Genomic DNA, 22,963 nt, shown 5'->3' on the forward strand with positions numbered 1-22,963 from the left:
CCCTTGTGGTCTCTTCCAACTCTATGATTCTATGATTCTATGGTTCCTCTGGCACTGCCTTGCAGCGACTCTCCAGAGTTTCAGACGGGGGTCTTTTCCATCCCTACCTGGAGATGCTACAGTACAGAGACACAGCTCATCCACTGCAGTGAGTAGAGTACAAATTACAGGACATGAAAGGGCTTTATAAATAAGTGATCATATATATTGTAATTAGACCAAGAACCCAATCCAACCCATATATCCATAAGCCACTAGGCTTCACTCTGGTAAGTATGTTTAGGACTGCATGCTGAATTACCCATTGTATATAATTTAATTAAATCTAAGATAAATATGATAATAAAATGTCAAGCAGAAATGCTGAAATTTGCCTTATTTGAAAGACAGGCATACTTTCAAGCCTATAATGGTTTTCAGCCTATATTGAATTCCACATATTTTCCAACATTTGTGCATCACAAGCAGCTGCATTCTTTATTGGTAAGGGTCTGCCGATTGCGCTTGAGCAGCAGACCAACGTTTAATTCATTTCTTATAGATATGCTAGGTTATTTTATGTTATAAACCCCAGAAACATCTCAAATATGACTTTCTGCTATGATACACACTCTCTATAAAGGTTGTGGAATCTCCCACATTGCAAGTTCTGAACAAGATGTTGTACCTCTTGTGGATCATTAGACATGTCCTATAACTCACAGGAACCTGAACAACTCAGGCCATATTCCTATGTGCATTTAGATGGGAGTAAGTCCCATTGAAGGGACGTAGGTGGCGCTGTGGGTAAAACCTCAGCGCCTAGGACTTGCTGATCGCATGGTCGGCGGTTCGAATCCCCGCAGCGGGGTGCGCTCCCGTCGTTCGGTCCCAGCGCCTGCCCACCTAGCAGTTCGAAAGCACCTCCGGGTGCAAGTAGATAAATAGGGACCGCTTACCAGCGGGAAGGTAAACGGCGTTCCGTGTGCTGCGCTGGCTCGCCAGATGCAGCTTTTCACGCTGGCCACGTGACCCAGAAGTGTCTGCGGACAGCGCTGGCTCCTGGCCTATAGAGTGAGATGAGTGCACAACCCTAGAGTCTGGCAAGACTGGCCCGTACGGGCAGGGGTACCTTTACCTTTACCTTTTAAGTCCCATTGAACTCAATGAAACCTTCTTCTGAGTAAATGTGCACAGGGTTAGACTATCAGTTGGTCTTTAATTTACCGTATTTTTCGCTCTATAACACGCACCCGACCATAACACGCACATAGTTTTTAGAGGAGGAAATCCGTAGGCATGCCACCCGTAGGCATTCCCTCCATAACACGCACAGACATTTCCCCTTACTTTCTAGGAGGAAAAAAGTGAGTGTTATGGTGCAAAAAATACGGTATTTGCACGGGGACCACTGGCTTGTGCCCCTCAAAATTGTGCACCCAGGGCCACAGCTCCGCTGGCACCCCCACACTCCGCCCCTGAGCATACCAGACCCAACTTCACATAGTCACATAATGCATGGGGTCATCATAAGAACTTATTAGCAGGAGTGTCGTGATGGGACTACTTTATACAATGACCTTACTATGACTGGCTCAGTTGCATAAATCATCTGGACTCTGACTGCAACTTCTCTTAACTTCTGATGCATTGTAACTGAACTGTGTTGGCTGGAGGCAATGGTGTGAATACCTCCCTTTGAGCAGGGGGGTGGACCCCTTGGTCCCACATAACTCTACAGCTCTATGATTGCATCAAACAATCCCCCCAAAAAGTATTTAGTTCAAGGAAAATGGTGAACCTACCTGTATGGACTCCCATTGCATCGACATTTTCCATATTGCAGACGGTGATACAGTTGTCAGCTGCATCTCTCACAACTTCATACTCAATTTCTTTCCATCCTGCCACAGATTTCTCCACAAGAATTTGATTGGTCATTGCAAATGCCTTGATTATTACAGGATGACAGATTTTAAAAAGGAAATGTTTGTTAAGTGTGTATGCTGAACTATCAGGAGACTGATATTTGTACAGCAGTATTTTGCTGGTATAATAGTAGTTCCTGCCATAGTGACAATTAAAGACAAAGTAAAAAATTGTCAGTGCAAAAAGATTTGTTTCTGCTTAAAAGAGTAAAATCATCCCCTTGTGTAAATGTTATGAAAGTGATTTAATAAATATTACTTGGTTCAGTATTAGGAATACCCTGACCTCCTCCAATAAGGTCTTCAAGCAGATGCCATTGGTCATTCTGAATGGCTGATTTAAGAGAAATTTCATAAGATTATATTTGTAGACGGACATTATAAAGGACACCCTCCCCAATGTCTGCTGAGCTGTTTCATTGCAAAGGAGAAGAGGTACAACTTGAAGAGACTATTACTCCTTGATCAACTCAGCAAAGAGCTGAATTTTCTCTTGCTAATTTGGAGTGCGATGTCATAGGAAAAGTTGCTACTTTTGCTTTTGCGGCAGCATGTGTACAGCATAAATGTGTTGAAACTGATGTAGTGGATTGTTTTAATGAGAAATTAATGTGCATCTGTGTTTGTCATTTTTCCAAAATGGTAATTGTGCAATAATTTATGGCCTAAACAAGTGAACCAACTACTCTACTAAAATAATTACCAAGCATATATTAGTCATCATTTGCTATCTCATTATGATGGAGAGGAAATTTTAAGGGACACTGGGAAAGTAATAGCCAAGTGGGGAGCGGAGGAAGACTGTGATACATATGGTGTGTGTGGGGGATTTCTGTCCCTTGCATTATTGGATCCTAAATTTAGATTTTTTTATGGAACATATGGCTATATAGCACACTGGCTAAGTAAAGAGCATAATTGCTTCCTATTAAAGTGATAATTGGCCATATGTCCACAAGAGATCCACTGATATCAGTGAAGCAAAAGCAACATATACCATCCTAAAAAGAAGATTCTGAGAACAGACGTTAAGCTGCGTCTGCTGGATTTTGTTAAGCTCAGCATTGCTCTCTGTTTTTCAGGCACAGCATTAGAAACCTGAAAGTAAATTTGGAAATTAAAATTCACTCCTGCAAGATATGGAGATAGCTACTAACGTAGATGTGCTTTAAACAAGAGGTGAAAAAATCAGGGAGGTGCGGTCTTTATTGTGAGCAACCAGGCGTAAGAGCTAAATAGAGCCTCACTATTCATGGACAGGATACCTCTGGAGACCAGGTGCTGAAGACAAAGCCTCACCTTACTGCCCAGTCTCCAGTCTCCAGCTGGCCACTTTTGTGCTTTATTCTGTCCTACTCTTGGGGCATTGCTATCTCTCAGTTCAAGGCAGCACTGAACCATGCTCCATTTTCTCCCTCCCTGACTTATCTTTCGAAAACAGAATAAAATTTACACTATTGTATATCTCTTTGACCCAAGTCACTGAACTATTTCCACAAATTAAGGTCCATTTCTGACAATCTCACTTTAATCATTCACATTACCAAACTCCAGAGGAAGCGACATGAAGATGGAACATTAAAGAGCCTCAGGAGGTTTTTTCTTCCCTCTTAGAAGAGAAAAAGCCACAGGCTGTAGAATCTTGAAACAGTGTCATCTTCATATGCTGTTGACTTGGCTAAGACTGGGTAGTTTTATTGATAAGATAGTTTGGGGGTGTTTCTTGGTGAGCTAGATGCTATGCTGTGCTTTCCTTCCTGAATCCAGAAGCAAAATATATTTGCTTTCTATGTTCATTAAGCATTTCATGCTGTTGAAATTTTACATGACCCTTTTTTCTCTTTCGCCTGCCCCTCTACAAGCTCCAGTGTCTGTGTCCGTGACGTGGTGACTAGACGGGGTCTTTTCAGTTGCAGCACTCCATCCCACCAACCCATCTTGCACCATCTGTATTTTCTTTTCAGCTCTAACTTAATTTAAAAAAAATGCCCAGGGCTTTTAACCATTAAGTAGGATTTTATGCTTAAGAAAACCTTTTACAGTTCTTTGCTGTGATGCTTCATTTCACTACGACCAGCTGATCTGCTTTGCTGTTTTTTGACTACTATTTTTTATGTAAGCTGTTCTAGGAGACTTGTTCACTGAAGAACGAGATGCAAATGTCTAGAATAAATAAATTACGAGAGAGGAAAAGCAGGCAGTATTGTCAATACTGTGGCAAGGAACAGGAAACACTCGGCAGCAATTATTTAGAATAGTCTGCTATTGCAGTAGTAACATAATTTTTCACCTCCCTAAATAGGGGTTAGAAGGCTCCTATTTTTTGTTTTGGAACATGCCCTGCATATTCCAGCCCAGCTGTGGCCAGATTAAAGTTCAGACCAATGGCCTCTGGATCCGAGACCCAGATGGATGGAATAGAAGCAATGACACCACAAATATCAGCTTTTACTATTCGCTGCACCGGCAGTCAGGTTGTGTCATGGTTCAGGACCCGTAAACTTTACACCAGCATAGTGATGAGATATTAAGGATAGTAGAGTTCCCCTCCATGGAGGATTTCTGCCATTGACACAAAGATTTTCACAGATGGAAGATGAAGGGAGAAAAGGGGCAACAATACTACAGCCATCACCTGCTGCTGAGAAGGTTTCCTTGCTCACATCCTCAGACACCAATATATTCCCCTCCCCCATATATTCCCTCATCTCAGAGGATCCAACCTTCACTGGTCCCAGAGGCAGCAGAAGATCTTACAGCCCCAGCAAATAACATATCTCAAGAACAGTGTTATTAATCAATAGTGTTATTAATTCAGTTGAAGTTCCAGACCATCTGGATATTTTATGGTCTTGCCCTATCATTCAGGAATACTGGAAATAAATTCTAGTTAAGATTTGCAAAATCTCTGTATATTGATTGCCTGCTGATACCACCCCCACCCCCCAAGAAAAATCATGGGGTCCTTTACAAGACAATATGGAAATGGACAGTCTCCATTTGGTGCTGAATTTGCTAATGGTGGTTAAATGGTCTATAACAGCATGCTGGGGGTAGACCAGACTGGATTAAAATGATATGTGATGTTGCATTGCTAACAACCTGTTTTTCTACAAATTACTTTAGAAAACCAGCAGATACGTTTATTCAGTGATTACCGGTATCTTTGTTTATTTTATTTTAGAATAATTGCAAACTTTATGTTTTTGTTTTCAGTATTAAATTTCAGATATATTTTCCTATTTATGGGGAGGGGCATTGTATTTTTCCTGAATAAAAAAGTTACTGTTAAAAAAACAACATCCCACGGGGCAGCCTCTTCAACCAAGAGCCTGGGGACTGAGCAGCTCTGAGGAGGTCTGGGACACCCATCTTTACGCAGGATTATTTCAGCCCCCAGTAAGCAACAGGCTAGTGCTAGAGCAATACAGTATTTCAAGTTACTGCTTTGCTGACATGAGGCCATAATGGTTAAGTTGTCTTGTCTGTCATGCCCACAGCACATTGACCAAACCAGCTGACTCTGGACTTGGCCTAAAGGTTCTACTGTCTTGCCTCCCCATCCACCAAGACCTGCACCTCTTCCCTGCTTGGATTTTCCCACCCCCAGGGAATGGCTCCCCTTGTGGGCCGCAGATGTTGACACAACTCCCACAGTAATACCTTGGTACTGAGATTCAGCAGTTGCTCCTTGTCATGACATAACCCTGATCCTAGTCCACCCAAGGCATAAGCAGAGCGTATCATGACTGGGTAGCCAATCTTTTCTGCTGCTTCCAAAGCATCATCTGTCTATAATAAAAGAAGAACAGGTAGCAAAGACCAAAACAATCATGAAGACCTGTCAGTATTGTCTACATTACAACACAATGTGACACAGACAGAATCCTGGTCAGGACTGTGCTCAATGTTCTGTGGAGCATATACAAGGTAGGTTGGCTTCCTCAAAAAAAATCCTGGGAATTACATTTTTGTTGAGGGTGATGAAAGAATCCTGTCCCAAACATACAAACACACACACACACACAGCTCAGTTCCCAATATTTCCTGAGGAGAGAGAATGACGGCTAAACATTTAATCTATAGTAAAGATGTGGCTTTGACTACAACCCCTCCTCACCAACCCAAGGAATCCGGCTTCTGCAGAACTAAAGGGCGAAGGCGACTGCAAGTCTTGCAAGTCTTGCGGTCTTGACTATGCTACCACTCAGTGGATTTGTAACTATGCTACCACTCAGTGGATTTGTAACTGGCTGACTGACCGAACCCAAAGGGTGCTCATCAATGGTTCCTCTTCATCCTGGAGAAGAGTGACTAGTGGGGTGCCACAGGGTTCTGTCTTGGGCCCGGTCTTATTCAACATCTTTATCAACGACTTGGATGATGGACTCAAGGGCATCCTGATCAAATTTGCAGATGACACCAAACTGGGAGGGGTGGCTAACACCCCAGAGGACAGGATCACACTTCAAAACGACCTTGACAGATTAGAAAACTGGGCCAAAACAAACAAGATGAACTTTAACAGGGAGAAATGTAAAGTATTGCACTTGGGCCAAAAAAATGAGAGGCACAAATACAAGATGGGTGACACCTGGCTTGAGAACAGTACATGTGAAAAGGATCTAGGAGTCTTGGTTGACCACAAACTTGACATGAGCCAACAGTGTGACGCGGCAGCTAAAAAAGCCAATGCAATTCTGGGCCTCATCAATAGGAGTATAGCATCTAGATCAAGGGAAGTAATAGTGCCACTGTATTCTGCTCTGGTCAGACCTCACCTGGAGTACTGTGTCCAGTTCTGGGCACCACAATTCAAGAAGGATACTGACAAACTGGAACGTGTCCAGAAGAGGGCAACCAAAATGGTCAAAGGCCTGGAAACGATGCCTTATGAGGAACGGCTAAGGGAGCTGGGCATGTTTAGCCTGGAGAAGAGGAGGTTAAGGGGTGATATGATAGCCATGTTCAAATATATAAAAGGATGTCACATAGAGGAGGGAGAAAGGTTGTTTTCTGCTGCTCCAGAGAAGCGGACACGGAGCAATGGATCCAAACTACAAGAAAGAAGATTCCACCGAAACATTAGGAAGAACTTCCTGACAGTAAGAGCTGTTCGACAGTGGAATTTGCTGCCAAGGAGTGTGGTGGAGTCTCCTACTTTGGAGGTCTTTAAGCAGAGGCTTGACAACCATATGTCAGGAGTGCTCTGATGGTGTTTCCTGCTTGGCAGGGGGTTGGACTCGATGGCCCTTGTGGTCTCTTCCAACTCTATGATTCTATGATTCTATGATTCTATGATCAGTTTTTCAACTCTGATATGTTCACCTGTAAATTATCACTAGCAGCGGTTGGGAAGAGCTGTAGAAATGAGAAATCACCACAAATCAAAATCAGGTTTAGACTTAAGTCTTTTTCTTTTCTTTTTAGTAATTAAGTGTTTCAGAAAAGCTCTCTATGTGCCAGTCCCCTTTTTCTGGTAACACCGCAGACACAAAGGGTGACTGTACAATGAACCTGTTCCATATATTAAGGCACTGAAAAGAATTGTTTTAGCTTTCTGATGCCAGCTGGTGTGTAAGGAGAGAAATATTTTGAGGTATGGACTGCAGAGGTGGCCAATTCTTTCAAATCCATCTGGCCAAAATTCACAGCCAAAATTTTCAACGCTCATCAAAATGCACACTCTATAGACCTATTAATTATTACCATATTACTTTATGGATCCCATTGAGCTAAAAGCTATTCTGCACTAATATTCATGTAAGACAATTTTTAAAAGGAACTTGAAGTTGCTTTCTTAATCAAGTGACTCCGGTTATTGACTTACTCACTGGGCTGGTCAGCATGTAAACCAAACCATGGTGAAGCATGAGGAGGAAGAAGGCCTACTGGTGCAGGGAGAAAACAGCCGCCACTTCCTTTCTTCCCTGCTCCCTTGCAATGGTTTAGTGCAGCCAGTGGGGAAGGAGCAATGCGACTGCCATCTTTTAACTGTGTCCCAGTGCTTCTTCATGCTTAGCTATGGTCTGGTTTGGCTTAGCAATAGATGCAAACAAGACCACCATCTCAGTGTATCACTCTAAGAAACAAGCACTGATCTTTTGCATCTCAGTCCCTCTGAATTGCATACCTTCTGAGGCTCCATCTCTGTTGGAAATTCTGTGCTTACTCACTTGAGCTATTTCCTGTGGAAATAGGATATTTGTCCTGGTACCTCTGCCCATGCACCTTCTCTGCTTGCAACACAACACATTCAGACTTGTGCAAACCAGCCTTCACTAACTTGGAGTCCTCCAAAGTATTAGACTACAAGTCTCATCGCCCCTAGCCAGCTGGTGAAGGTTGGTGTAGACTAAATCTGTAAATGGGGTTGTGGGCTGGGTGACCCTATCTTTTGGCAAAGAGGACTGATATGACTGATACCTTCAAAGTTTCTACAATTATGTTGAGGAAGGGATCTTTTCAGACTCACAATATATGTGCAAAGGCTGGGATGCAGATGCAAAGACCGTGTGAAGCAAGAGAGAGAGGGAATGAATGGCAGAGAGGAGGGGAAGGCTCTGATGTTTCTCTAGGGAAAAGGGGGCATGTGCTAATATAGCATAGACCTGCCTGTCAATGGGTTGTTCTATATTCCCTTCCTTGAAGTTCTGTCCCTACTGCTGATTTCTCCTGCCTGTCTCACATGCATTTGTGGAAACCCTGAACAGGTAGCGCTAGGCTGAAATTAGGACAACAACATCCTCCATCTCTCTGTTTCAACTGTTTCAAGATGCAACCAAGTATATTTGAACTCAGCTGATGTACCGATTCTACAGCAAAGCTGGGTGCAATCTTCTCATTGATTTCATTCAGTTTGTCCAAAAACATCTGCCTGTCCTCTGTGGCCATGATAGATTCAACTGAAGTTCCAAGGACCTTCACACCATATTCCTGCAGAATGCCACGTTTGAACAGTTCCACTCCTGCACAGAGAATGAATGGCATGGTCAGTATTATACAACTGCTCTCTAGGAAGATGTCTGTCAATCAGCTGTCTGCACCACTCAGTCAGTTCCAACCCAAAAGAGTAACTTTGACAGAAAGGACCTTCACATGTCTCTCTGGGCAGAAAAACCATTTGTCTGACATTTGAATATTAGGAGGACTGCCAGTTTTTCAACCCCTGCTGGGCAAGTTTCTACTCTCTCTGATGTAATGCAGGCAACCCAGGCGCCTCAGACCAGATTAGGGAAGACTGCTTGGAGAACAGCACTGCCATGTCTAGCAGCCTATCAAAATCATACACCTCTTTTGAGCATGCTCAGAGATGTTTCCTTGAAGGCCAGAACTCCTCACAGCTTTTAGCATGTTCTGCTGCTATTATTTCTTGTTTGCTTTTGTGGGACTTTGTCAGTGAATTTCTAAAATGAAAAATGTGGGTTATATCTGGATATCATATTGACTGACACCATCCTTCCCCAAATCTAGAAGATATTATCCCTCATTTCAAACCAAAGAGGCTGATTATGATTTTTCTGGTGTAATGTACTCTGCATTGCAGGGGGTTGAACTAGATGGCCCTTGAGTTGCTTCCAACTCTATGATTCTATGATTCTGATGCAAAAACTGTGACAAAGTTCAAGATGCAACATTTGAAGGCGAGGAATTGACCAATAAGATTACAATCTGCTGTTACAATGACTCAGTATCTCAGTATTGTGTATTAGCTCTAGTCACAATTGTCTGTAAGTTGTTGGTTCAAAGAGCTAAAAGTGGTAAGGCCACTTTCCTTCTTAATGTGTCTAAAATCATTGCCTCTAAAAAGCCTCCTGGTCTGAATTTACCTCATCTGCAGGCATGTATGTGTGCAGGATAGAGAGACATCTGTGTTCTGTACATATCTGACTGTGTAGCCTGGAGGAGTTATCATAGCATGGTACTGTTAAGCAAGCAAATGTCTCTCTCTCTCTCTCTCTCTCTCTCTCTCTCTCTCTCTCTCTCACACACACACACACACACACACACACACAATGACAACTGCAGCTTGAAACTTGGTAAATACCTTGGCTTTTCAATTTACCTCATGAAACATTCTGCAAATCTTGAAACCATGCATATTCTTACATTTAAAAAACCCAAATAGAAGATAGGACCATAGTTCATTTGCTATAATAATTGTCCTTATTTATATAAAAGATGACTACATTTCACTTAGTTTCCAGCATGCTAAGTTCATGAAGATAGCTTTCCATGGTAAGAAGAGAGAAATGCATTCCCACAACAAACTTACCGCAGTTGAGAGCGGTCTGGCCACCCATACCAAGAATTAAGCCATCTGGCCGTTCTGCTTTGATGACCTCTGTAACAAACTGTGGGGTGATGGGGAGAAAGTAAACTCTATCAGCTTGCTTTAGGCCAACCTCATTGGTCTGAACTGAGGCAATATTGGGGTTCATCAGGACTGTTTTCACATTTTCTTCCTAGAAAAAAATTTAAAAACACAGTAACTATTCATTCAAGAGCTACATTCACATCTCACAGGAACAACCTAGTGCTGGTAATTTTTTTAACTATTGCAGACCAGAAGTGTGTGTAGATTTGTGAGCACAACACCATGCACTGGGAGGAACAGCTTACAAGGTCAGTGCTGTGGACAAATCAACTCAGCCACCATCCATGGGCACAAACATTCTGGCTCTCCAGGCAGGGATGAAGTGTTTCAAGCTGCACCTCCGGTGGAAGAGCGATTCTGGCATTGATTAGATTAGATTGATTAGGATGGGCCTCTTTCAACTGGATGGTGTGCACCTATCCAACATGGGCAAAGCCTGGCTTGGTGACCTATGCTCTGGCCTTAGTTTGGTTGTAGCAGTAGGTGGAGTTGCTGGGATTTGGGCAGCTTCTCTTGTGACAGAAATGGCATTGGGAAGGATCAAAGCAGAAGGGAGGCAAAAGGGCTCTAGGGGAGGATACGGGCAAGGCACATCCCTAGCTCAGGTGTGGCCCAGCCTTGCCTAAACCCCTCTCCCAGTTGCCCAGTGGGATCCCGGATGCTTGGCCTGCATCATACAGGGATCCAACACTGGCCAACTCTCAATGGTGCCTGCCATCAAACGGAATTCCATTCCAACAGCAAGGTCGGAGTGGAATGATCTGATTCTTGCCCGACTATTGTCATGCATACCTGCTGTATAAGCAAATAAATTTGTGGCCTGCTATCACCCAGGACCGTGGTCTAATGTGCATTATTCCAGCTGCAAATCTGCAACCACCACACGAGTTCTGCAAGCAGGACACCAGCACACGCTACCACTCTATGGGAGTGTTTTAAATGCATGTGCTACTTCAATATATTTCTGCTTTTCATTCTTCCCATGGCTGTCCTTGTGAATTAACACTTGCTCTCATATGTTGCCTATTTACGTTTGGCCTCATGTTAATCATTCATGGTGTCGAGCTGCCTAATAAACAGCAGCTTAAGGCTAGTCTTGCATCAACACAATGGAAGGCGAATAATGATGTGAACACTTAGGCACGTCTTGCAGTGCTACACTCGCACAAACTGCCTTGGCTTCACATGCTGTTGTAAATCACGTTGCCAGAGGCAAGGTCACCAAGAGCAAGTGTCGCTTCTGGAATGGCTGATTAGCAGCAAGATCAAGAGACCGGCTGCTGGTGAGCCCAGGAAGGTCAAGCTAGCAAGATTTACTGGGAAATGTAACTTTTCTTAAATGTGAAAGCAGAGGGCAAGCGAAGCAGAGAACAGGAGAGTGTCAGTTTGAGAAGAAATGCTTTTCTTTAGAAATCAAGATGATCTTTGTATAGGGAAAGTGCCTCCAATTCATTTCTCTGATAATTTGATTTTTCCAAACAGTATCACAAGCCAGCAGAGCTTCCTCACAGGCTGACTGCAGTCTACATCCAGGCTGCAGAAAAGCACAATGAATCTGTTTGACAACTCCAGGGGAATGGGTGGTCTCCTTTCTGGGACAGCCAAACAGCAGCATGGTCATAAATGTTAAAGAATTTTGCTTGGAGAATTCAGTGTTTTACAGAAACAAACCTTAAGTGTCATTTATTTCAATGGAAGTGAATTAAAACATGTGAAATCAATGGGACATACAAACTTTGGCTGGGAAATGTCATAAAAACTTTGGCTGGGAAAAGTCAATTCATCTTTTCTCAGGACAGAAAGAATGAATGCTTCTTTATTTTCATGATTAGGAACCATGTAAATGCTCTGTCTCTCTAAGAATGAATGAATGAATGAATGAATGAATGAATGAATGAATACATTTTGTTCTCTTACCTCATAAGGTTCTATTGCTATTTTAACCTCCATGTTGCAAAAGAAAACTTAAGAAACAGCTGTAACATGTGAGTTATTGGACAAGATTTCTTAGGCTGCAATCCTATGCTCACTTACCTGGGACAGGGAGTAAATCAATTTAACCCAATGGAGCTTACTTCTGAGTAAACATGTATAGGAGTGCATTGGAAGCCCCCCACCCAGTTCCATTTACTATAGAAACCCTATATATATGTCAGCTACAGACATATATCCAGACAAAGTGTTTTGTGAATAATTTAAGGCCTCTTTCAAAGCCTCTTACTGCCTCAGAAATGTTCCCATTTACACTTTTTGCAAAAAAAACCAAAAACAATGTCAGGTCGCCTGCGTGACTAACAGTATATTGGGAGGATATACATAAACCCAGGATGCCTCAATTATTTTAACACATATGATGTGTTGTGATCTGGTTCACACAAGTACCAGTGATCTGTCATTTTAAACCTATCTTGGTCTCCCAACCAGGAAACAGACAGAACTTGATACCAAGTTATACATGACAAATAATGAATGCTTTTTCTACAATAAATCAGCAAGGCTGCCATTTCTTTTGCACAACCATTTATGTGAACTTATTTCATTGCGCACATATTAATAACAGAATTTGATCACAACCTGTTCACAGGAATGATAAACAGAGTTTTTATGCTCACTGAATAATGCAGCCAGTTCTGCCTATATTTCCATATGCTATCAAAAATGTAAACAAGGCAGAGCAAATAATTACATAACTACTACATGAAGGAGCAAGGATGGATGTGGAGCATGCTAAGCTAGGTGTGGGGAAACTGTGGCCCTCCAAATGTTGTTGGACTACAGCTCCCATCGTCCTTGGGCACTGGCCATACTGGCTGGGGCTGATGGGATTTGGAGTCCAGCCACATCTGGAGGGACACAGGTCCCCCACCCTTGTAACAAACACTTTACTTTGCCTCCCACATTCTCACCTTCATGGCCTTGACAGCCTGTGATCCAGAATAATCAAATTCTCCTGCTTGACCGATACACAAACCGCCAGATCCCAGGATTAGAACTTTGGAAACCTGAAGACAAGCAATAGGTCAGTAGAGCTATATCAGCACATGCACTGTTGGCCCCCATCTCACAAGAAAGCTGGGTCCTCACCTGTTCTTTTTCCAAGATGTTTTCCAAGACGACAAAGGGCCTACTGTTCTCCTACTACAGGGGTTGGGAACCTTTGGTCGCAAGTGAGGGACAATGGCAGAGTACTCCCTCACCCCCAGCTCTTCCCTTGCATTACGGCTGATTTACTACAGCCCTCCTTGACTTGGGGGCTGAACTTCTCCATGGAGTGAGGATGCTCCATGGAGAAGTTCTAAATCAAGGATCCTAAATCATGCAGGGAACCTCAGTCTGCACAAGCATAAAGGCTTCCTGCAGCAGAAGGCACTCCTCCAACATGGTGATGGGATGGAAATGAGGGGAGGGGCTCATGTGCTCATCCCCAGCGTCTTATCATGGATAGGATTAAAAAGGCAAAGGACCCCTGACAGTTAAGTCCAGTCACAAATGACTCTGGGGTTGCGATGCTCATCTTACTTTACTGGCCGAGGGAGCCGACGTTTGTCCACAGACAGTTTTTCCGGATCATGTGGCCAGCATGACTAAGCCGCTTCTGGCGAACCAGAGAAGCGCACGGAAACGCCATTTACCTTCCCGCCGGAGTGGTACCTATTGATGTACTTGCACTGGCATGCTTTCGAACTGCTAGGTTGGCAGGAGCAGGGACCGAGCAATGGGAGCTCACCCCGTTGCGGGGATTCGAACCGCCAACCTTCCGATCGGCAAGCCCTAGGCTCAGTGGTTTAGACCATAGTGCCACCCACGTCATGGATGAGATTAAAAACCTCAAATAAGATTTTTGCATACCCAGACATTTTGAGGTTTTCTTTAATGGGCTACTCTCTACCCAGGGGCAAAACCTAGTTCCAGAGCCCCATCCATGTCTCTGCATGAGTTGTTCCTGAAGCATAACAAATTTGCAGATGACACCAAACTGGGAGGGGTGGCTAACACCCCAGACGACAGGATCACACTTCAAAACAACCTTGACAGATTAGAGAACTGGGCCAAAACAAACAAGATGAATTTTAACAGGGAGAAATGTAAAGTATTGCACTTGGGCAAAAAAAATGAGAGGCACAAATACAAGATGGGGGACACCTGGCTTGAGAGCAGTACATGTGAAAAGGATCTAGGAGTCTTGGTTGACCACAAACTTGACATGAGCCAACAGTGTGACGCGGCAGCTAAAAAAGCCAATGCAATCCTGGGCTGCATCAATAGGAGTATAGCATCTAGATCAAGGGAAGTAATAGTGCCACTGTATTCTGCTCTGGTCAGACCTCACCTGGAGTACTGTGTCCAGTTCTGGGCACCACAATTCAAGAAGGACACTGACAAACTGGAACGTGTCCAGAGGAGGGCAACCAAAATGGTCAAAGGCCTGGAAACGATGCCTTATGAGGAACGGCTAAGGGAGCTGGGCATGTTTAGCCTGGAGAAGAGGAGGTTAAGGGGTGATATGATAGCCATGTTCAAATATATAAAAGGATGTCACATAGAGGAGGGAGAAAGGTTGTTTTCTGCTGCTCCAGAGAAGCGGACACGGAGCAGTGGATCCAAACTACAAGAAAGAAGATTCCACCGAAACATTAGGAAGAACTTCCTGACAGTAAGAGCTGTTCGACAGTGGAATTTTCTGCCAAGGAGTGTGGTGGAGTCTCCTACTTTGGAGGTCTTTAAGCAGAGGCTTGACAACCATATGTCAGGAGTGCTGACATATGGTGTTTCCTGCTTGGCAGGGGGTTGGACTCGATGGCCCTTGTGGTCTCTTCCAACTCTAGGATTCTATGATTTTATGATTCTGTATCTAGGGGAAAGTACCTCTTTTTTTCCTTTGGCACTGCATCTCAACTTCCATGCATATGAGTTTAGAAAATGCTAATGGTTATTGATACACATTACACATGATCAGGATCCGCACCCCGCCTGCTTCATCACCCCACGTTCGTTTTCCTGCTTTTAAATCTGTTGCTTGGTTTTAAGTGTACTGATTCATTTTCAATGCCAGCTGCCTTGTGTACTTTTACAGAAAGCCAGGATATAAATTTGCTAAGACATCAATGTCATCATATTCATGTTCCTCCTGAAATAAATGTATTGGTCTCCTGTTTGCTTACCTTCCTGCATCATACTGATGCTGAGCTAAATATTTTCAAGTTTTGGTTTCTACCTCAAAAGTAGAAATTGCAGGGGATCAAAATCCACCCTTAACACACACACACAATTCTGTCTTTCCCCAATATGTTTCCCTTCAGCTGTTGCTTTGGCAACCATTTCCTGTCTCCCTTTCATTCATCCATGAGAAATCCAAGCCAATGACACTTCCTATACATGTCTTATGGGCAATCCTGGGTAACAGGGTCTATTTACGAATCCAAATCCAACACATTCTCAGCCCTTTCTCTGGAAAAACTAAAGAACAGCTTCATGGAAACTGTCACACCTCCTTTCTGCTCAAAACTACAATATCCTGTCCTTTGTATTAAAGCAAAAATTCAAATATTTAGAACAAAGGATTCTAACACAGCAACTCAATATAAGACTGAGCCAGTCCTATACTGCACACACTGGTTTGTGCAATGAGTTGACTCTGAAGTTGTCTTTGCATTAAATTCAGCTTTCCGAAGGAAGGAATAACTTTGCCACAAAAAGGAGGAACTTTATAGAAAATCCAGCAATGCAATACATATTAGGAATTTTCGATAACCTTTGAGACTCTCATGCTGTTTATATGAATGCCCAATTGCTGTTACTGCAAAATAAATGCAGAGACATTTGTAATGAAAATTAGCATTCTGACCAGTATGAGTTTTACATTTGCATTTCACACTGATTCAAACAAAAATTCCTGGCAATGCCTGGAGACTGCCCTTTCGTGTATGGGGCAGAATATGAGCCTGGAATCAACAGAAAGAGAGGTAAGACCAGGGACCAGTATCCCCAGGTCTAAGTAGCCCTAGGCCTAAGGTGCAGGAGAATTGAATGGCTTGACAGCCCACTATATTTATCCCAAGAAGCAGAACCACTTGAGAGAAGGAAATTTGGTGTCATAAAAGTTGTGAGCAATAAGTTTTTTTGTTAGTTTTTTTGTTATACAAGTTAACGGTCTTAGAGTTTTAAATAAACTGAAACGCAATTCTATTTCAGCTTTATTTGGTAGCAAGCTAGAATGACTGTGCAAAATGTGCAACTCATTTGTTTATTGCCACATTAACTTACAGGCAAGTGTGCTTCAATATGGCTGATCATAGTTCTTGTGTTGTATTATTTGTTCTGCACCCAGATGCTTTGTGGGAGGATATAGAGTCATATGGGGGGAGTGTAATCTAAAACTGGAACCAGCCAAGTTTTATTTACAGCTAACAGCATATAAGGACCCACAACATTCAGCTTCTCAAGAATATGCTAGCAGTGGGCTTTGGATTCAAACCACTCCTCCTCCACAGGCTCACTGGTTATTTGGGGCAAGTCACTCCATCTCTGCCTCACTTCCTCATCTATGTCCAAAAATTCTGCACTTGCAAGGCACACAGCTCAAATTCCTATGTATCAACAATTATTTCAAAGCAAAATGAGAGTTAATATAACTATAATGAGTAACAAAATCAGGACATTTTTCACAGGGTACTTTTGGTTGTGCAAATCTCTAGGTTCTGGACAGCAAGTCTGCCCACCTTTTTCAATAATGGTACCAGTCACTGTATGACTGATGGCTAAACACAAAACACATTAATAAACTGACCTCCACTCTCGAAGTTGCAGCTGTGGCCTTGGGCAGCACTGAAGCGATACTGGTACCTTTTCCCTTCTTGATCAGTGAAATAAATGAATCAAATAAGAACTAGGGAAAGTAAACAAAATGCATATCAGCATTTTATATTATAAAAAGACAGAAAGAACAAGGGAAAACCATGTTTGTAATGTAGCTCTATGGCTGTCAATGTTACCACGCTGAGTCCATCTACCACATATTTCTCAAGTTGTAAAAGGGTACTGAACATGCTCCTGTACACAAGCAGGGTCTTCAATCATTTTCACTACAAAGCCACATGACCCAGTCTACTCTTACTAACCTTTAACCGAAATAATTGATACAAAATCAGCTCATCACATAAAGTCATAAATATTGTGTTTTGCATAAAATCTGTATTTTTTGGAAGTTAGCATAAGTTCTTCAGAATTACTATCATAAGCACAGGATTTGAAGGGTTTTAGTGCAACAAGCTCACATGATTGCCCTCTCTGGAATTTCCCTGTTTAGTATCATTAGAACTCTCTCTAATTAGGTTGTGAGTCTAATTCACTTAATTAATAATTAACCTAATTAATAGATGCACTCATTGTATTGTGTCCCAAACCAACCAAGCACGCAAGTGCTTAAGAAGTTTAAGGCATGCATCTAATCCAATTTGCAGGAAAATCTTAGCATGGATCAACAAGGTCTTTACGAGAGAAGCTGCTATGAAGAACAACTGTATATATCACTTCTGTTCAAACTGGATTACGCTTGTGTGTTCCAATGGACAGTACCTCAGGGTTTTATTGAGAGACCTGGATTTAAACACAGTCTGCAATTCCATTAAGCAAATCACTCTTGCTCTGTTTCAGTTCCCTAGCCTAATAAATTGGGAATAATAGAGCTCCATCTTCTGGTCTATGTTTAGTTAACCAAAAATCCCCAAATAAATAATAATTAAAATGCACCCCCTTAAGCATTTTTTGTTGCTGTTTATCTCCAACGAATGCTAAATATGGGCAGGCATGTCCTCTTTTTCCTCGCTTCACATCCTTATGCTGCTTAATCACAATCTCCCACCGACTCAACCTATTGCTGGAGGGATTGTCATGGGAGATCATAGACAGGGGATTAAGCCTCATTTTCAGACGAGAGAACAAGGAAGTGTGCATATGAATCCATTTAAATAGCTCTACAACTTCAATAATGCGAAAGTATTCAAAATGTATCTGAAATATAATAGGTCTTGTTTTAAAATAAAGGAAAGAAAAAAACCTATCTGCCTTTCAGTGACATAAACTGCTTTCATTTACATATATCATGTACAGTGGTACCTCGGGTTACATACGCTTCAGGTTACATACGCTTCAGGTTACAGACTCCGCTAACCCAGAAATAGTGCTTCAGGTTAAGAACTTTGCTTCAGGATAAGAACAGAAATCGGGCTCCGGCGGCGCGGCGCGGCGGCAGCAGGAGGCCCCATTAGCTAAAGTGGTGCTTCAGGTTAAGAACAGTTTCAGGTTAAGTACGGACCTCTGGTTAGAACTTTTTTTATGTATGCCACAACAGCAGCAAGAATACTCATCGCAAAGTATTGGAAGACACAAGATCTACCCACTCTGGAAGAATGGCAGATGAAAGTGATGGACTATATGACACTGGCTGAGATGACAGGCAGAATCTGTGACCAAGGAAAAGAGACGGCGGAAGAAGAATGGAGAAAATTTAAAAGTTATCTTAAGGACTATTATAAACTTGAAGAATGTTAGAGTGTTGTGGTTTTTAGGAACAAAGGGATACAGTGATATAAGGTCAGAATACAGAGATGACTAAGATGACAGAGGTTGGAAAGTAACAATTGGGAGTTGCTATAAAATTATGGACATTGGGATGCAGAAAGGGGGGGTATGGGGGAGTCTCAGAAAAGAGGTTTATGAAAAAATGTTATGAAATTATACGTGTTTGTATGTCTTTTTAAGTGTTTGTTTGTTCTTTAAAATTCTGTAAAACCAATAAAAATTTTATTAAAAAAAAAAAGTACGGACCTCTGGAATGAATTAAGTACTTAACCTGAGGTACCACTGTATATGAGGTTTGGGCCCCAATCCTACCTATGCAAATTGTGCTGCTTAGTTTAAAACAATATATCACACTTAGATCAAAGCACAGCAAGACCTGAGCATATAATTCAGTGAGATCTGCTGCTTTCAAGGACTGCTTGTGGGTTTCCTTGAAGCATCTAACATCTGGCTGGCCACTGCTGAAAGAAAGGTGTTTAATCTGATCAGGGATGGGGAACCTGAGGCCTTGGATATGGCCCTCCCAAGCCTTTCTATCTGGCCCTCAGGACTCTCCCCAAGTCACACCCTCTCCTTTGGCCATATCCTGTCTCAATCACAGGAGCCTGGCTGGAATGTCTCCTTGAACAGTAATAATGTTTCTTGCACATGGGGAAGAGGATGTAAAAAAACCCCACTGTTTTTTTGCACGACTGGAAGGTAGCCTAAAGGTAAAGGTAAAGGGATCCCTGACCATTAGGTCCAGTCACGAACAACTCTGGGGTTGCAGCAGTCATCTCGCTTTACTGGCCGAGGGAGCCGGTCATGTGGCCAGCATGACTAAGCCGCTTCTGGCGAACCAGAGCAACGCATGGAAACGCCGTTTACCTTCCTGCCGGAGCAGTACCTATTTATCTATTTGCACTTTGACGTGCTTTCAAATTGCTAGGTTGGCAGGAGCAGGGACCAAGCAACAGGAGCTCACCCCATCGTGGGGATTCGAACCGCCGACCTTCTGATCGGCAAGTCCTAGGCTCTGCGGTTTAACCCACAGCGCCACCCAGGAAGGTAGCCTATTGTGGGTCAAATCCATTGTGCCACCCCATTTCCCCCTCTGGCCAAATTTTCCCATGAAGACATGTGGCCCTCATGGTGAAAAATGTTCCTCTGCTCTTATGATCTTCCCTACATGGTATGGGCAAGTCACATTGCTCAAAAATAAATACATGTTTAAACCAATAGGTCTTGCAGAGCTCTCAGATTGAAAAGAAAAAGAAAAAGGAAGAATGCTACACAAAATTTGTTTTGGTTTTAACAAGCTGCTGCACTGTGTGGGACACCTTTGAACTGGTACCAAACAGCATACAGGGGTCCCATGGCCTTAATTCGTGGCATGGCCAAATGTACAGAAGACAGAATAATGCCTGGTCTCAATGGGAAACAATTGGCAGAATATTTCTGTAGCGTTCCAAGTCTTGGCCAGTCTCGCATTCCACATGCTTTCCTCCAAGAAGTCTTAAATCTAAGCACCTTTTGTCAGATTCATCCCTTCACAGTACCTCTGTGTCTGTTGGTCCAGGATTGGCTTCTGGGTAAAACTGTGCTGTGAATATCGGCTTGGTCTCATGCATAATTCCCTGCATGGGTTTTTCAAAAAAAGGTAAAAAGGGTTACCTTAATTTCCCTTCTGTAAACAGGAGAGTTATCAAAATGCTACTGTTGACAAACCCTGCAGTCAGGTTTAAAGGCCCAGGACGACTTAGCAACAACAGCTGAAATTCATTACACTCCAGGTCTTCAAACGATGTTTTAGCCACTAAACTGCTGAGCAGCTCACAATAGCATCTCTGTAATTCACTGGCTAGTGCACATGCTTTGACATAGTGCTTGCTGAATTCCAAGCACCTTTTTTAAAAAAGAAAGAAAGAAAAAAGCAGCACGCTATCCCTCTCCAACTGCCTCCCTAATATTTCCACATAAGTTGTTTCATCGCCGTCTCAAATTCATTGTGTCCAAAACTAAACTACCTCCCAAGCCTTTCTCCCCTCAAGTACTCTCTTTAGTGACAGACGCCTTCTTCCTGCTTGAACAGACATTAAACTTTGCCTCTATCTTTGACTCCTGTTGCTCCTTTGTCCCCCACATTCAGTTCAATGCTCAGCAGTGCCACATCTCCCGTTATAACACTGCAGAGACATGGCATTTCCCTTCTTTCCATTGGGTAAAAGAAAAAGAGAAAAAAAGAAAATATTTTTCAAGCCCCAGCCATCTCTTGCCTTAACTAGACTTTCTTCTCTTCTGCTGTCTCACCTTGATCTCCTCTCATGCCAATCCAGCACTTCTAGCCTGTCAAAATCACTCTGTGGTTTTGTAACCCCCGCCCAAATCTCTACACTGGCATCCTATCCACTCCCATTCACTGAATTGGCCCCCTTGTCCCACCCTCGAGCTTTGCTCCTCCAACACCCGCCACCCTCAGCTGCTCGAAGGTCTCCTGGTCCTCAGACAATTCCCTCTTTGCTTCATGGGTGCTTTGCAACAGGCTCCCAGAACTCCTGTGTGATGCCACCTCTCTTATTTGGTCCAAAACCCTCCTCGAAACCCTCTTCTCTGTGAAGCATTTGGCACATCTGCCTAACCCCATGCCCTACTGCAACACAGGCAGTAACCAAAGCTAAGTACATGTCACTGCATATTGCTTCCCCGTCTGCCTTGCCTTGCCCATTCTGGAAGGGATCGCACTATATCTAAAAGGAATGGGTGTGTAGCGGGGGTGGGGGGCTCCTAGACCCACTACTGTGGTTGGAGGCAGAGGTGGTCTCCACAGTCCAGAATGCTTGCTGCCATCTTAGAACAGTGAGAGTCTGGCCATTGTGCAGGGTTGCCATGGGGAACAGTACAGGAACCTCAATTGGTGCTAAAATATAGTGGTGCAAACTGCATGGGATCCATTACCCCTGTGTTAAAAGGACTTCACTGGTAGCCTGTTTGCTACCAAGCCAGACTCAAGGCCTGCACTTAAAGATATGCTGGGGGTGATGGAATGGTGGTTCCACAGCATCCAGAAATTTGGTGTGCAGCTACACAAAAAAGGGTAGTCTCAGTACAAGTGCCTCCATTAAGGAATTTTCTGTGAAATAAGGGCAATGCCAAACTTTTCTCTTTTTTAGTTATTTAAAAAGTTCACTTCCCGATTTTATCAAGCCAGTGATGCTCCTGTCTATTTCTGTCTGCAGAGGTCTGATCCTGATCAGTCCAAGGATGCACTCAACATGAGATTGTTTGATCATCATCGAGGGAGGGCATAAACTCATGCAGCTATGAAAGTTTCTCTTGGGTCTATCAGAAGATATCTCCACAAGAAACTGCCCCTGTCACATCTGCTGCACACCACATGCACTGCAAGGCAGATAATATTGGAACACTGTGCAGATGACCAAGGGATAATGATGTGAACGTTACAGTGTTGAATCTGCCTTGACAGATGATTGGGGAACATCATGAAGTATCATCCTTTGGTGAGCAGCGAGGGTGCTATACTACCCAATCTCGGCCCTGCTGATAGAGAATGCTATGCCTACTTCTCCCACTACTAAAAATAATCTCAATCTTTGCTAATATAACTTTTTTTCTTTACTTCTATTCTCTTCCATACAAAGGACCCCCGAGTTCCAATTAATGCTGGAAGCAAACCTGAATAACTGCTAGCTTTTATATTTTCAAGAGCAGAAGAGTCATTTCTTCTTTGTTTCATTGTGCCTTGGCTTCAATTTCTCTTTCCATGAGGAACAGTCATACCTAATTAGGGTCTGCAGACTTCTCCATTCGATCTACCAGTCTGGGTTTCCATCACCTCCAGTCATATTTCCTGTTTTTCTGAACATCCAGCCTAAACTCAAAACCTTGGACACTACTGTGTGATTTCTGGCTCGCTCTATTAAAGGAATCTTCCTGCTATCCCTGAATGGAATAAATCCAGTATATTATCCAGTAATTAATCAAAAAGAAACTATTCATCGAGGAGCAAAAACACACACCAGGAGATTGGCATTCAAGGTAAATCAGAGGCAAGCATGTTCTTGGGTGCACCTGAGCAGAGTACAGCTCATCTTCCCTGTCT

The 22,963-nt window shown here is 42.9% G+C and overlaps 1 protein-coding gene and 1 long non-coding RNA gene across 2 annotated transcripts in view; one reads left to right on the plus strand and one right to left on the minus strand.

The window, feature by feature from the left end:
• CPS1 (carbamoyl-phosphate synthase 1) overlaps positions 1-22,963 on the minus strand; it is a 149,621-nt gene that overhangs the window by 84,995 nt on the left and 41,663 nt on the right. The window contains exons 10-16 of the mRNA XM_081190213.1: positions 20,403-20,480; positions 17,072-17,170; positions 13,191-13,286; positions 10,183-10,372; positions 8,718-8,875; positions 5,571-5,699; positions 1,785-1,929 (exon numbers count right to left, since the gene is read on the minus strand). Coding sequence (XP_081046339.1) covers positions 1,785-1,929; positions 5,571-5,699; positions 8,718-8,875; positions 10,183-10,372; positions 13,191-13,286; positions 17,072-17,170; positions 20,403-20,480 — 895 coding nt within the window. The remainder of the gene's footprint in view (positions 1-1,784; positions 1,930-5,570; positions 5,700-8,717; positions 8,876-10,182; positions 10,373-13,190; positions 13,287-17,071; positions 17,171-20,402; positions 20,481-22,963) is intronic.
• Positions 21,749-22,800, plus strand: LOC308584983. The gene is made up of 2 exons (XR_014007060.1): positions 21,749-22,361; positions 22,503-22,800. It is a non-coding gene; the product is annotated as an uncharacterized lncRNA (long non-coding RNA).

The sequence above is a fragment of the Podarcis bocagei genome (assembly GCF_964188305.1).
Source record: "Podarcis bocagei genome assembly, chromosome: 1".
Taxonomy (NCBI): domain Eukaryota; kingdom Metazoa; phylum Chordata; class Lepidosauria; order Squamata; family Lacertidae; genus Podarcis; species Podarcis bocagei.